This window comes from Ranitomeya variabilis, chromosome 2, assembly GCF_051348905.1.
Source record: "Ranitomeya variabilis isolate aRanVar5 chromosome 2, aRanVar5.hap1, whole genome shotgun sequence".
Taxonomy (NCBI): Eukaryota; Metazoa; Chordata; class Amphibia; order Anura; family Dendrobatidae; genus Ranitomeya; species Ranitomeya variabilis.
Window position 1 is genome coordinate 425,621,868 of NC_135233.1, and position 15,006 is coordinate 425,636,873.

Here is a 15,006-nt window from a genome sequence, read left to right on the forward strand (position 1 = left end):
CTGCACCCCACAACTGCACCGCTACACCGTTACTACACCACTTATTGCACCGGACGTCCCCCACTGACAGACAGGGCCACGGACCGGGTCTAGCCACCGTGACAACCCCAGGACTGAGACCTAGAGGCCCGGCTCCGGGTACCCCTCGGCCCTGCGGCGGTGTGGGGGCGCTCCATACACATCGGTTTCCAAGGTAACATGCAATGCTTCAATTCACCCTATGGAAGTTGGAGACTTGTTAACTGTTTTTTCTACAAATTAAAACTGATTCCTGGGTGATTTTAACATACAAAGTAGATTGTCTTGGAGTAGAAAAACATGGCTTCTTTCTTCCAAAACCAGTAGATAAATGCCATATTCACATTTGCAGAGATAGGATGCAATACCAGACACAACCCATGTGTAGGGGAGGCGCTGTTTCTTGGACAAAAGCCGCCATGTTTTCTACTGCTGGACAACCCCTTATCAGAAATCTCGTCCCACTCGTGGCGCGCACCGCAGGGATAATGCACAGATTTCATGTAACAGTCTCTCTGCTCCATTTCCTTTCAGATTTACACTTTTGAGATTCAAATCATCAAGGCCAAGACCACGTACGCCGGAGGCTACCGCTGCGAGGTCTCCAGTAAAGACAAATTCGACAGCTGCAACTTTAACCTAAATGTGAACGGTAAATGGTTTTCAATAAAACTTCCAGTAGTGCCCAGGACCCAAACAGTCTCTGTGCTTCCTCTTCTGGCAGGATGGGCATGTAACCGCTGCAGCTAATCACTAGCTGCAGTGGTGACCAACATGTCACTGCGGAGACCCATGAGTGGCTGCAGCAGTCACATGTTTGTATGACTCCCAACAACTCTGTATATACTTTAACCAAAAAAACCAAGGAGAGAAATATACCCAAATAATAATATGAATATCAAGTAGAAACACAAACCTCTAACCAAAAAAGCTACTTGAAAAAAATATACTGAAACGCAAATATTATAAAATCAAATATATTTGATTTTATAATATTTGCGTTTCAGTCTATTTTTTCAAGTAGCTTTTTTGGTTAGAACTCTGTATATACTGTTTTGGCTGAATGGACATGCGACCGCTGCAGCCAGTCACTGACTGCAGTGGTCACATGCCCCTCTATCTGGAAGAGGAAGCATAGATACCTGAAGATGAGCATCAGGGATCAATAACGTGGTCATAATATATTTTATTTTTTAACCTGCCGGGCCATATGTATACCGTACCCTGGTATCCGCCACGTAGACAGTATACTTCTTTACTGGTCCGGAGCTTTTCACACTCATTGAGTTTTAATTTCCTGTGATTTTTCAATCCAGAGGTCAGCAATGCCGGAGACATCGATATTCGCTCTGCATTCAAACGCACGTAAGTATCTATGAAGTAAGACTCTGATGTCAGAACATTCATTATAGGGAACCTGTCAGGACCCACTTACATGTGTTGGTAGTGGTACTTGCTCTACTGTTTTGGCGAGATCTGATGTGCCATTCAGGAGTGATATACTGTATAGTAGAACTGATATGCAAATTATGCTGGAAGTGCATTGAGGATGTGTCAATGCGCTTGGGAGAAGCCATCTAAGTGCACTTCCATCTTAATTTGCTTATGATTGATTTACATAAATTATTCACTTTTATTATTACATCCCATGTCATTCACTCCAGTGGAGCTGAGCTGCAGTACTAAACACCACGGTAAGGTCCTTGTATGGATGGTTTTGCGTCAGTTACTGCAGACACCTTAATTTTGCAGATTCCTGATGGTTAAACCTCCACTGATCACAAATTAATAGTCTATCCTAAAGAGTAACCATCATTTTCATTTTTCTTTCCATAAATCAATAGTACATGTGAAAATAAGACACTTTGTAATATATCTGATCAGAGAAATCTGCTTCTTACTCCTCCAGGACTGATCTTTCACTGTGAGTTCACAGGTAATCTGTGTCTTTAGTGAATACAAACTTTCCCATTATTGAAATAGGGGATGACAGTTGGTCCTTATAAAGTTCTATGGAGAACTGTAACTATCCTTTCAGGGGAACTTGCAGCAGAAAGTCTGTGTCTGCCTCCAGCTCCTCCTTCTTCTGTCGGTCACCTCTAGTTCCTCCCTCCTCTGTCTGTGTCCTTCTCTAGCTCCTCCCTTGTTTGCCTGTGTCTGTTTCAAGCTCCTCTCTCCTGTCTGTGTCTGTCTCTAGCTCCTGTCTTTGTCTATCTCCAACTCCTCTTTCCTCTGTCTGTGTCTGTCTCTAGCTCCTCCCACCTCTGTCTGTGTCTGTCTCTAGTGCTTCTCTCCTGTCTGTGCCTGTCTCTAGCTCCTCGCTCCTGTCTGTGTCTATATCTAGCTCCTCCTTCCTCTTTGTCGGTCTCTATCCTCCCACCTTGTCTGTCTGTATCTAGCTCCTCCCTCCTGTTTGTGTCTGCCTCTAGCCCCTCCCTCTGTCTGTGTTTGCACTAGCTCCTCGCTCCTGTCTCTAGCTCCTCCCTCCTCTGTCTCTGTCTGCCTCTAGCTTCTCCCTCCTCTGTCTGCCTCTAGCTCCACCCTCCTCTGTCTCTAGCTTCTCCCTCCTCTGTCTGCTTCTAGCTCCTCCCTCCTCTTTGTCTGCCTCTAGCTCCTCCCTCCTGTCTCCCTAGCTCCTTCCTCCTCTGTCTGTCTCTTGCTCCTCCCTCCTTTGCCTGTCTGTCTCTAGCTCCTCCCTCCTTTTTATCTAGCTCCTCCCTCCTTTGTATTTGGTTCTAGCTCCTCCCTCCTCTGTTGTGTCTGTTTCTAGCCCCTCCTCTGCCATTGTCTGTCTCTAGCTCCTCCCTCCTGTCTGTCTCTAGCTCCTTTCTCCTGTTTGTCGCTAGCTCCTCCCTCCTTTGCCTGTGTCTGTCTCTATCTCCTCCCTCTGCCTGTCTGCCTCTAGCTCCTCCCTCCTCTGTATCTAGCTCCTCCCTCCTTTGTATTTGGTTCTAGCTCTTCCCTCCTCTGTCTGTGTCTAGCTCCTCCCTCCTCTGCCATTGTCTGTCTCTAGTTCCTCTCTCCTGTCTGTGTCTCTCTAGCTCCTCCTTCCTGTCTGTCTCTAGCTCCACCTTCCTCTGTCTGTCTCTAGCTCCTCCCTCCTATGTCTGTCTCTTGCTCCTCCCTCCTTGGCCTGTTTCTGTTTCTAGCTCCTCTCTCCCCTGTCTGTCTCTAGCTCCAACCTCCTGTGTCTGTCTCTAGCTCCTTTCTCCTGTTTGTCGCTAGCTCCTCCCTCCTTTGCCTGTGTCTGTCTCTAGCTCCTCTCTCCTGTCTTTGTCAGTCTCTAGCTACTTCCTCCTATGTCTGTCTCTTGCTCCTCCTTCCTTTGCCTGTGTCTGCCTCTAGCTCCTCCCTCCTCTGTATCTAGCTCCTCCCTCCTTTGTATTTGGTTCTAGCTCCTCCCTCCTCTGTCTGTCTAGCTCCTCCCTCCTGTCTGTCTAGCTCCTCCCTCCTCTGCCATTTTCTGTCTCTAGCTCCTCTCTCCTGTCTATGTCTGTCTCTAGCTCCACCTTCCTGTCTGTCTCTAGCTCCTCCCTCCCATGTCTGTCTCTTGCTCCTCCCTCCTTGGACTGTTTCTGTTTCTAGCTCCTCTCTCCTGTCTGTCTCTCTCTAGCTCCACCCTCCTCTGTGTCCTTCTCTAGCTCCTCCCTCCTCTGCCTGTTTCTGCCTCTAGCTCCTCCCTCCATAGAATTTTAGAAGCACCAACTGTCATCTCTATCTCAGTAATGGAAAATCTCTCCACTGATAACAGATTTTGCCTATGAAATAAGAATGAATGATCAGTCCTGGAGGAGACAGAAGCAGATTTCTTTGATAAGATCTATTACAAAGTTTCTTATTTTCTTATGTATTATTGAGTTATAAAATAAAAAATAAATGAACAGTTACACTTTAAGGATATTTGAAAAAAGTGAATAAGTTAATTGGTAATGAATTATAAATCATGAATATTTTAATGTTTGGCCATCAGTGTTTAGGTCAAAGAGAAAGTTTCTCAAAGTAGGAAAGTTGATTACGGTACTTGAAATGTGAAATATCTTGTAATATTTTTCTGTCTCATTTGTATTGGGTCGAAGTAATAAATTAGTGGATAGATTAACTAAAACTTATCTAAACTCCCAGGAGCATAGTAGGACCTGGAAGCCGGAGGATATCCATAGCCAGGTAGCTAAAGATTTGCTCCAGCAATTGATATAAAACATCCCAATGATCGTCTTCCTAATAGGACGCCAAAATATCTGGGTTATTCCTCACAATTTTAATCTCTTATCCATCAAATAAGTGATAAATTACTAATTGCTGGGGGGGCGACCACCAGAATTCCAGAGATTCTGCTGTCTGATGATCACTCCTATATAATTGTTATAGTAAGGACTGTGAATGCTGAGCAGGGACAAAGGGCAGTATAACTTTTACAAAGTCCCAACTCTTTGAGATGACCAGGTTTCCTGTAAAGGTCCATTCACACCGGAAAATTTCTGATTGGCAATATAACAAATCAAATCCCTTTTACAAGGGCTGATGCAGACTGTATGAGGGGGTGTCAAACTCAAATACACAGAGGGCCAAAATTAAAAACTTAGACAAAGTTGCGGTCCAACCTTGATATTTATTAAAATATATGGACCCGACATAGTTCTCCATACAATATAATGAGCCCCACAATGCCTTCCATATAGTATAATAGGCCCCACATAGTCCTCTATACAGTATAATGCGTCCCACATAGTCCTCCATATAGTATAGTGCACCCCACATAGCCCTTCATAAAGTATAATGCGCCCCACATAGTCCTTCGTAAAGTATAACAGGCCCAGATAGTCCTCCATACAGTATAATGGGCACCACATAGTCCTGAATACAGTATAATGTGCCCACATAGTCCTCCATATAGTATAATGTGCCCCACATAATCCTTTATAGAGTATAATGGGCACCACATTGTCCTCTATACACTATAATGGGCCCCACATAGTCCTGTATACAGTATAATGTGCCCACATAATCCTCCATATAGTATAATGTGGCCCACATAATCCTTCATAGAGTATAATGCATCCCACATCGGGCTCCGTAGAGTATAATGGGCCCCACATTGTTCTCTGTAGACTATAATGGACCCCACATAGTCCTCTATACAGTGTACTGCTCCCCACATAGTCCTTCATATAGTATAATGTGCCCCACATCCCCACATAGTCTTTCATAGAGTATAATGTGCCCCACATAGTCCTCCATATAATATAATGTGCCCCACATCCCCACATAGTCTTTCATAGCGTATAATGCCCCTCATATAGTCCTCCGTAGTATATAGTGGGCCCCACCTTGTCCTCCATATAGTATAATGCTCCCCACATAGTCTTTCATAGAGTATAATGGATCCCACATCGTCCTCCATATTGTATAATGCGCCCCACATAGTACTCCGCAGAGTATAATGGGTCCCACATCGTCCTCCATGCAGTATAATGGGCCCCACAGTGGCCCCACATTTAAAATAAAATAATCACCTCTCCTCATTCACCTGCTGCCCTGATCTAGGCAGCAAGCAGTCAAACTCTTCACTGCTCCACACAGTGGGCGCAAAATTGTGATGCCATCGCGCCCACTGTACTGAGACGTCAGATGCACAGCGAGAAGGATGGGGGAGGGAGCCGTCGTCTTCCCTTTTCCATCGTTGACTTCGATTGTACTGACTTTCAGCATGCAGATACAGTTGACAGGTGTCGCAGGCCAAATATAATCACCGTGCAGGCCAGAGTCTGCCCTATAGGAAGACGGCAGCTATCTTATTGGGATCATTGCTGAGCAAAAAACAACCTGAATTCTGTGTGTCGTCAAGGAAGATCCGATTCTGTCCTTCGACCATCAATATGACTGTATTGATGGAATCCGTGTTTCCTCCCAGCACCGCCACCTTGTGAGCCCGTTATGCCGCCCTATACCTCTGCCCACCGCTCATCCTCACTCTCCTGCATGTTGTGCACCGTACAGAAGTTACTGCTCTTTGGCTCTCAGAGCTTGTGTTACACCTGTCAGCCGGAGATTTATTTTTCCCCACAGCCTACAGACCCCTCCAGCCGTAACATCTATATCTTGCCGCAGGCTATGTCTGTGCCCTGCCGTACACGCACATTTTACAACTATTTCTGTCACTTTCTCTAACCCGTCCCCGATGCCATATGTAAATCGGATCATATATGCCAGCGTAGTTGCCTTTTTCTTCCCAGTTTTCTGGATCCACTTTTCTCATGGTCCAGTTTGTGGATCCCGTGAACTGCAAGGGGCCACGTCATAATGTACCATTATACTATGCATTTAGTCACCAAGGGGGTCCATATCCATAAAAAAAACATGAGGCCTACGTTCTATAAGGACTAATGTGTCCAAAGCCTTTTAACACTCCTGAGCTGCTGTAGAACCTCTTGTTGAAGAGTGAGGAGGAGATTCCTGCCCATTATTGACCGATGTATCGCAACTGTAAAGAAGTTCTGCAGCAACTTGGTTGTAAATGATGTAGCTTGCAGCAGATATAATTCTATAATGCGCTGCAGCTGCTGAAGAACCTCTTTTTTTTAATGAGGGTCAATTAGTGGTTCACCCTGGAAAAGCTAGTTCCTACAAGTCCACGCTCCACCACCGCACCCTCCTGTGAACCTGATGTCCTAACATGGATGTTCAAACCTGTATTAGTTATATCCAATAAAGAGCACGAATACACAGCAAAAGAAGGGTGAGTGCTGCATATTTTCTTCTTTTTGATGATTATTCAGCTACACGCTTGAATTGCAGAGCACCACATACGCAGAGAATTCGTGACAACTGCAGATCAGTTTTAAATGAGTCCAAGTCCTAAAGAGTCTGTATTCCTCTTGTGCCGTCTATTTCACTTTTTCTTTGATGTTGGAAAGATATAATTCTATAATGCGCTGCAGCTGCTGAAGAACCTCTTTTTTTTAATGAGGGTCAATTAGTGGTTCACCCTGGAAAAGCTATTTCCTACAAGAGACCTCATCTGTAGGAAGAGAAAAGCAGTGCTCATCTCTGCATAAGGAGACCAGCTGAGCATGGAGTCTTATCAGCTGTGCTTCATGGGAAAAACATGCAAATTAGTTCTCTACCAGAAGGAAAGAAAATGATTTCACTATTTCTACTGGTAAGTGGCACTATGAAGCATTTCAGACTTCTAGCATCGGGCATGTATGTAGGATAAAAGTAGGTGGCATCTTTAGGGTCGGGGTCTCTCTAGCACTTTAACATCCCCCTGGATCTGAAGGAAAGCATGCATTGGTCACTGACCGCATTGTATGACTGAGGTCTCATCAGATGGTCACAACATGACATCCCTATTACAGCCACATTACCAGGATCTCCCAACATTTCTATGAAGAGGTTGGAGGTGGCTTCTGGGTCAAGGGGTATTCCAGCGCAGCTCCACATCGGGGGTGCACAATGATGGTGACCTTACAACTCCACCACCTGCTGAGAGGTGTGCGCGGTACCCTCCGATAGTGCACGTGTCTGGGCGGGCAGGTGTGCGGTCATCTCTCCGCTCAGCTTCAATGTGGTAATGAGTGGCTCCAAAATACAGTAGAAGTTTGGGAGGTCCATGGATGCGACTGTAGTATGGATGCTTAAAGGAGGACATGTTATGACCCTCTGAAAGAGATTGTACCAAGTATATAAGTTACCCACCAGACTGATAGGATAGGGGGGATAACATTGTGAAAGCTGTGGGTCCGATCTTTGGGACCACCACTGATCCCATCAACGGAGAAGAAGTTGAGCGAGCGCTCCTTGGCTCCATTCATTCTCTATGGGACTGCCGAAGCGTTATCCTGCAATCTCAATTGACTGACCATGGAGATGCTCAACTCAAAGGTCAGATCCCCAGCGTTCAGTACATTGTCCCCTATCTTATCAATAGGATAAACATTACCTGGTACAAGCCCTTTAAGTAGATGTTAGTGATAAGGGAAGATGACCTTTTACGCTCCCACAGGACCTTTTTGCTGCGGGATCTCAGTTCCCCCTTTGCATTATGAAGGGTTAAATCCGCGGTGATATCAGCAGCATAAAGTCAGTAGCACCAGTCAATTTCCATTGCAGATTTTATCCTCGGTGAGTCAATTCCATTTCTAGACACCATGCTGGTACCGTGATATGCAGTGCGTTTTTCACACACAATACCATGTCAGAAAATCCACAGATGAAAAATCCACCCATGAGGATCTCTGTGTAGGGGCCGTTAGTAGATTACTCATCGCAAGTCCTTGTTTTTTATTGCAGTGGAGATGGGAAAGAAGAAGCCGGAGAGCTGGACTTCAGCGCCCTCCTCAAGAAAAGGTAAGAACTCGGCCCTGATCGCCGTCATCCAGGCGGATCCTGTGCCAGCAATCTGCCATCTCCATACCCACGGATCTCCGGTACCCTCCACATAGATCGCTTATCAATAGATTCACGCTCCCTTATGTCCTCCGTTTCCAATGCATTATATCTCCGTGACACGGCTCGCTGTAGTTATACAACATCGAGGACTGCAGTAAAGGGGGATCCTGACAGTCGGCTGGTTAGGAAGCAGATCCCGGGTCAGATGGGCCTGGACTAGAAGGGAATTGCTGCTCTGCCGTACTGATAAAAGACCAATATCCTGATGTGTATGGCCATATTGGCCCCTGTCGGATGAATGGATATGTTTAAAGAAGCCCTCCTCTTCTTCCTCCTCCTCCTCTTCCTCCTCCTCCTCCCATCAAAGTTTTTATCCTCTTGATCTATTGCAGTCATCATATTATATAGCACTGTGCCCTTACAATTGCTAATTTTCCTTTCTACCCGGTTAGTTCTGTTTTCCATTAGGTCTATGACATCACATGATTAATAACTGATGAGCTGAATCCTTCTAAGCTATGTATAAACAGGAGGTCAATTTTCCCTGCATGAGTCATGAGTCACTGCAAAAGTCCCTGGCGGAGGGGGAGGAGGGAGCAGCTGGGTCAAGAGGTGAAATGGGGAATGATTTCTGCAGCGACAAGAAAGTTCCTGTTTCTACATAGAGCAGAGGAAAGAGAATAATTGAATGGGTAGAAAGGCAAAGAGAGCAATTGTGAGTACACAGTGCTGTACAGTATGATGACTGCAATATATTAAGAGGATGGACACTTTGATGGGAGGAAGAGGAGCAAAAGGAGGAAGAGGAAAAGGAGGAGGAGGGCTTCTTTAATGTATGTACATGGAGCTTTCCACACAAACATTCACTGCAAAATGTCTTACACTTCAGGCATCATCGTTCCAGTTCATATAAACCTTTCTTAATTTCCATCTGAATAATAGTTAACAAAACTAGTCTCTTGGTGATTTGCATTAAAAGGGGTTGTATTGATCTCCTACATTGATGCTTTATCTATGGGGGTCCGACACTCGGCATCTTCAGCAGTCACGTAGCAGATCCCCCTCTGGCAGTCAGATATACACAGTGTAACCGCTCCTTACACCATGTAGTGGCCGTTCTCGGTACCGCAGCTCAGCCTTTATTAATGTGAATGTGGATTGTGCTGCAGTACTGGGAATGGCCATTACACAGTGTAAGGCGCTGTGGAGCTCCGGCTGGTGTGCACATCCGGACACCGCTGGAGCTGAGAACAGCGGATCAGCGGAGGCGCCGGGTGTCAGATCTCCACCATTGTTATATTGATGACTTATCCTAAGGATAACTCATCAATATCTAAGTCCTGGAAAACCCCTGATTCTACAGATGGGCCCCAGAATCGTGCCTTTGCCGGTTACCCTGGTGCTCACAACGATGCTCTCCCTTCCAAGGCTGTTCTTACAATTTCTTGCATTTTTGTTCCACATATCGATATCCTACATTTCCATTTCTGGGCACCGACACTGTCCCCTTAGAAGTCATCGGTATAGATGTCCACAGGTCCATCCACAACCAACTTTACTATTAGACCTCCGGCACAAAACAACATCACGAGTCCGTGAGCTCTACTGATCCGCCATGTTACACCCCGGCTCGTCCATAAGGGCTGTCCTGCTCATCTGTAGCTCTGGGATTTGGTTCTCGCCATATTCGACATCAGTCCACTAATAAGACACTTCTGGTCCACGAGAAGCTGAGTATATAAGGCGGACGGTTCGGATCTCGCTGTATAGCGGGCTCTGTATATTGCATTGTCTCTATGCTGTCGTTTTACATTTGCGCCATACATTTGTGTTCTGTGTATCTCATTCTGGCTCACCGAGTATGTATATATATATATATAATATATTTTACATGCACCGCCTTATCCAGCTTTCATGAGCTGCTTTGCTATATCTCTTATTTTCCTCTTACTTGCAATGTCCGCAGTAAATCTAGCTTTTTCGCTTTTTGCATCCTTCATTTTGCTATCTGGCAGGGCGGGCATGAAGTACAGGGGTTAGTTTTCGAGCCCCTCTTATTTTACCATTGTAGGAGACGTATAATAACTGCGACACAATGTCCTTTATACCTAGATGGCCAATATGTGGGCAGAGCCATGGGCCGCTCTGGTGGGCAGCAGTCGGCTGTCGCATTGCTTGCAGCGTCCCTGTTCTGCTCTGTAGTGCTTGTTGTATAGGAGCGCCATGTCTGCTTCTCTCCTCTGCAGCCTCCAATCTCTTGCAGTATCTTTATCCTCCTTTTTCTGGTACAGATGAATGCAGCCACCTTGTCCTGTGGCATTTCCTGCATTCTCCTTTATTGCATCACAATAACATCCCTTTTGTCAGGCACCTTTCTCCTTTCTAGTGTTTGCTTCTGGACAGACATCATGTGCTTTATCATCGCTTGCTATATTCTGTCGGTGTTGCTCTATTGTCTTACTTACTGTATATCCTGTCCAGCATTTCGTGTAGCGCCCCTATTTATGATTTATCATTGCTTGCAGCATCCCTTTTTATGTCCTGTAACATTGTTTGCACCATCCCTTTCTATGTGCTTTAGTGTTGCTTGCAATGTCCCTTTTTATGTGCTCTAGCATTGTTTGCAGCGTCCCTTTTTATGTGCTCTGGCATTTTTTGCAGCGTCCCATTTTATGTGCTCTAGCATTTTTTGCAGAGTCCCTTTTTATGTGATCTAGCATTTTTTGCAGCATCCTTTTTATGTCCTGTAACATTGTTTGCAGCGTCCCTTTTTATGTGCCCTGGCATTTTTTGCAGCATCCTTTTTATGTCCTGTAACATTGTTTGCAGCCACCCTTTTTATGTGCTCTAGCATTGTTTGCAGCGTCCCTTTTTATGTGCTCTGGCATTTTTTGCAGCGTCCCTTTTTATGTCCTGTAAGGCTACGTTCACATTTGCGTTGTGCGCCGCATGCATCATGCGCCCCTATATTTAACATGGGGGCGCATGGACATGTGTTGTGTTGCGTTTTGTGAGGCATGCGTCTTTTTGGGCGCACGCGTCAGGGTGCAGAGGACGCAGCAAGTTGCATTTTTTTTGCATCCAAAATCATGCAAAAAAAGGACGCATGCGTCACAAAACAATGCGTTTTGCATGCGTTGTGCGTTGCGTCGCCGATGCGCCGCCGACGCAACACACAACGCAAATGTGAACGTAGCCGAACATTGTTTGCAGCGTCCCTTTTTATGTGCTCTAGTGTTGCTTGCAATGTCCCTTTTATGTGCTGTAGCATTGGTTGCAGTATCTCTTTTTATAGCGCTCTAGCATAGCTTGTGGCATGCCGTTAGTCCTGTGCATTATCACTGCTTGCAGCATATCATTTTTGTGTGCTATAGCATTGTTTGCAGCATCCATTTCGTGCTATGCTTTATCATTGCTTGCAGTGTCCCACTTTATGTGCTATATTACTCCTTGCAGCATCCCTTTAGTTCTATGGTTTACCATAACTTGCGGCATCCCATTAGTTCTACGGTCTAGTGTAGCTTGCAGCATCCCTTTCTATGTGCTCTAGCATAGCTTGCTGCATCCCTTTTTATGTGCTCTAGCATTGCTTGCAGCATCCCTTTCTATGTGCTCTATCACTTCTTGCTGCATCCCTTTCTATGTGCTCTATCACTCCTTGCAGCATCCCTTTCTATGTGCTCTATCACTCCTTTCAGCATCCCTTTCTATGTGCTCTATCACTCCTTGCTACATCCCTTTCTATGTGCTCTATCACTCCTTGCAGCATCCCTTTCTATGTGCTCTATCACTCCTTGCAGCATCCCTTTCTATGTGCTCTATCACTCCTTGCAGCATCCCTTTCTATGTTCTCTATCACTTCTTACAGCATCCCTTTCTATGTGCTCTATCACTCCTTGCAGCATCCCTTTCTATGTGCTCTATCACTCCTTGCAGCATCCCTTTCTATGTGCTCTATCACTTCTTACAGCATCCCTTTCTATGTTCTCTATCACTTCTTGCAGCATCCCTTTCTATGTTCTCTATCACTCCTTGCAGCATCCCTTTCTATGTGCTCTATCACTCTTTGCAGCATCCCTTTCTATGTGCTCTATCACTTCTTACAGCATCCCTTTCTATGTTCTCTATCACTTCTTGCAGCATCCCTTTCTATGTTCTCTATCACTCCTTGCAGCATCCCTTTCTATGTTCTCTATCACTCCTTGCAGAATCCCTTTCTATGTGCTCTATCACTTCTTGCAGCATCCCTTTCAATGTGCTCTATCACTCCTTGCAGCATCCCTTTCTGTGTTCTCTAGCATAGCTTGCAGCATCCCTTTAGCTCTATGGTGTAACGTAGCGTGCAGCATCCCTTTTGCCTTGTGCATGGCTTGCTGCGCCTGCCCTTGCTTTGTGCCTCTATCCTATGTTGCGAAGCTTCTGCGTTCCGCTTCCATCCATCCGATGCTTGTTGTTCTCTTATCACCATTATTAAATGCTTTTGCATTATATATTTTGTTATACTGCCTGCTGCGTCCATTGTTTTCCTACGCTCCCTTACATTGCTCGCAGCGCCCCTTTTGCTCTCTTGCTGCATCCCTTTAATTGCTCGCTTAGCTCTTCTAACACGGTCCTCCTATGTACTTTATACATTGTGTATCTCGACACCATACACACACTAGTATTTGCATCCTTTTTATCTATAACCTTCTTTTTCTTATTTTCCTCTGACCTTGTTCCTGCATACAGAGAGTAAGTTTTCGGTGATCTGCCTGCCACATGCATGAGAGCGTGAGCTTTTCTGATGCTTCTGGCCAAGCCTAACCCACCATGGACTTGGACTGACGTCCATACGCCGGCAATACACATGTAGTAACGCTTCGCGAATGTCGCACTCCCCAAAGCTCTGATCAGATCCAAGTCCCCATCACTGGTTGTGCTAATCCTCCATATATATAGACAGTGAGTGCAAGGACCACGAATGGAGAGTCGGGAAGAGAGCGCACAATGCAGCTGTCTCTATTCAGAGGGAATTGCACCTTCCTGTGGATGTGACAGCTGGTCTGCAGAGAGTAATCGGATAGTCGGCATCATGGTCTGAAGAAAGGGCTGCCCTGCTATATTAAGCCCCCACTACAGGCCCGTAAGATGGATCTCTCATCACGTCAAGGCGTGCATGAAAAAAGGAACATAAAAGAGTCTAGAAGACAGTTATTCTGGGTACAAGTGAGGTCCTTAGCCTTTAAAGAAGAATTCCTATCCTAGATACTGTGAATGTGCTATAAATGCCACCTGATTCCATAATGGGGGTCCCTATACCCCTGTCCGGGATAGTGAGGTGGCCAATGACTAGGAAATAATTAAGAGGTGGCGCACGTGTGTCTCTGTGGCTCTGTCCATAACCTTCTATAACTAGGCATGTGGGCCCGGCTGCTTCTGTGACACACTATAGAGAAAGATGCAGCCATGCATAGTTTTATAAGATTCCCGTCAGGGTGCAATGAAAATTAGAATTCACTGCAAGGAAGTAGTACCAAATCTGCCAAGCACCCGTCAAGTGATAGTATCATCTTCCTCAATGCGGGCAGCCATTAGCAGGCACCAGGAGATCAGCGAGGCTCACCAAATATTTGATATTGGGCTTATTCTGGTGCTTTACATATTGGGGTCTAATGTTAATTACAGGAGATTGAAACCATTAAAGAAAACTTAAAGAAACAACCTGACCTGCAAAAAAGTAAAAGTATAAGTGTGCCTCCTACCCAGATGGCCGTGAGCAGTTTTGGACCTGGTATTTTTCCAGGTTTGGTTAGTGCTTACATCATTTAGGATTCATGATGATGACTCTACGGCTCCCCAAAGTGCCAGACCTGGAATAATGCCGGATATGTGTAGCGTCACCTCTCAGACATTTGATGGCGCCACAACCGGGGACTGATTAAGCTTTTCTAGGGCACTTTGTGGAATAATTGGGATTTCAGTGGGTGCCACTGCTCTAATTTGAGTGAAATTGTCCAATACATAGCAAACTAAACATATAGGACACGATGGCTGCCTCCACTGTTTGTTGGTAACCTGGGACCTTTTAACAACCCTTGATAACACCTGTAAATTCTGACGTTGCCCACATACGCTGCAGTGACCGCAATCCATGGAGAATTTGTGTTACGTCAGTGACTTCCACCTCCTACAGAGCAGCAGAGACCGGAGCTCACCGCAAGGGCGGAAAAAGCGACAGAAATTACTGTCCAAGTGATGTAGAAAAGACAAAACGATTTAGGAGGAGTGGGACCATGAGCGATGTCTGATCACAACCTCGTCGATCTCACCCAAGAACGGAGACCCCCAAATCATCACGTTACGGCAGCGGGATAAGTGCAAAACGGAAATATTCTGTTCTTAAAGGGACACTGTCTCCCCCTCCAGCCGTTATAAACTAAAAGAGCCACCTTGTGCAGCAGTAATGCTGCATTCTAACAAGGTGGCTCTTTTAGTTTTTGGTGCATGTATTCCCAAAATAAAGCGTTTTATAACTTCTCCAAAATACCTGTCTTTCACCAGGGAGGCAGGTCCTCACCCCCCTGCTTGAAACGCCACACTGCCGTCACTCAAATCTTC

General features: G+C 45.5%; 1 protein-coding gene across 1 annotated transcript in view; it reads left to right on the forward strand.

Moving 5' to 3' along the window:
- Positions 1-15,006, forward strand: part of MYBPC3 (myosin binding protein C3) — an 80,576-nt gene that overhangs the window by 16,161 nt on the left and 49,409 nt on the right. Inside the window, exons 5-7 of the mRNA XM_077286760.1 lie at positions 553-670; positions 1,335-1,383; positions 8,311-8,367. Coding sequence (XP_077142875.1) covers positions 553-670; positions 1,335-1,383; positions 8,311-8,367 — 224 coding nt within the window. The remainder of the gene's footprint in view (positions 1-552; positions 671-1,334; positions 1,384-8,310; positions 8,368-15,006) is intronic.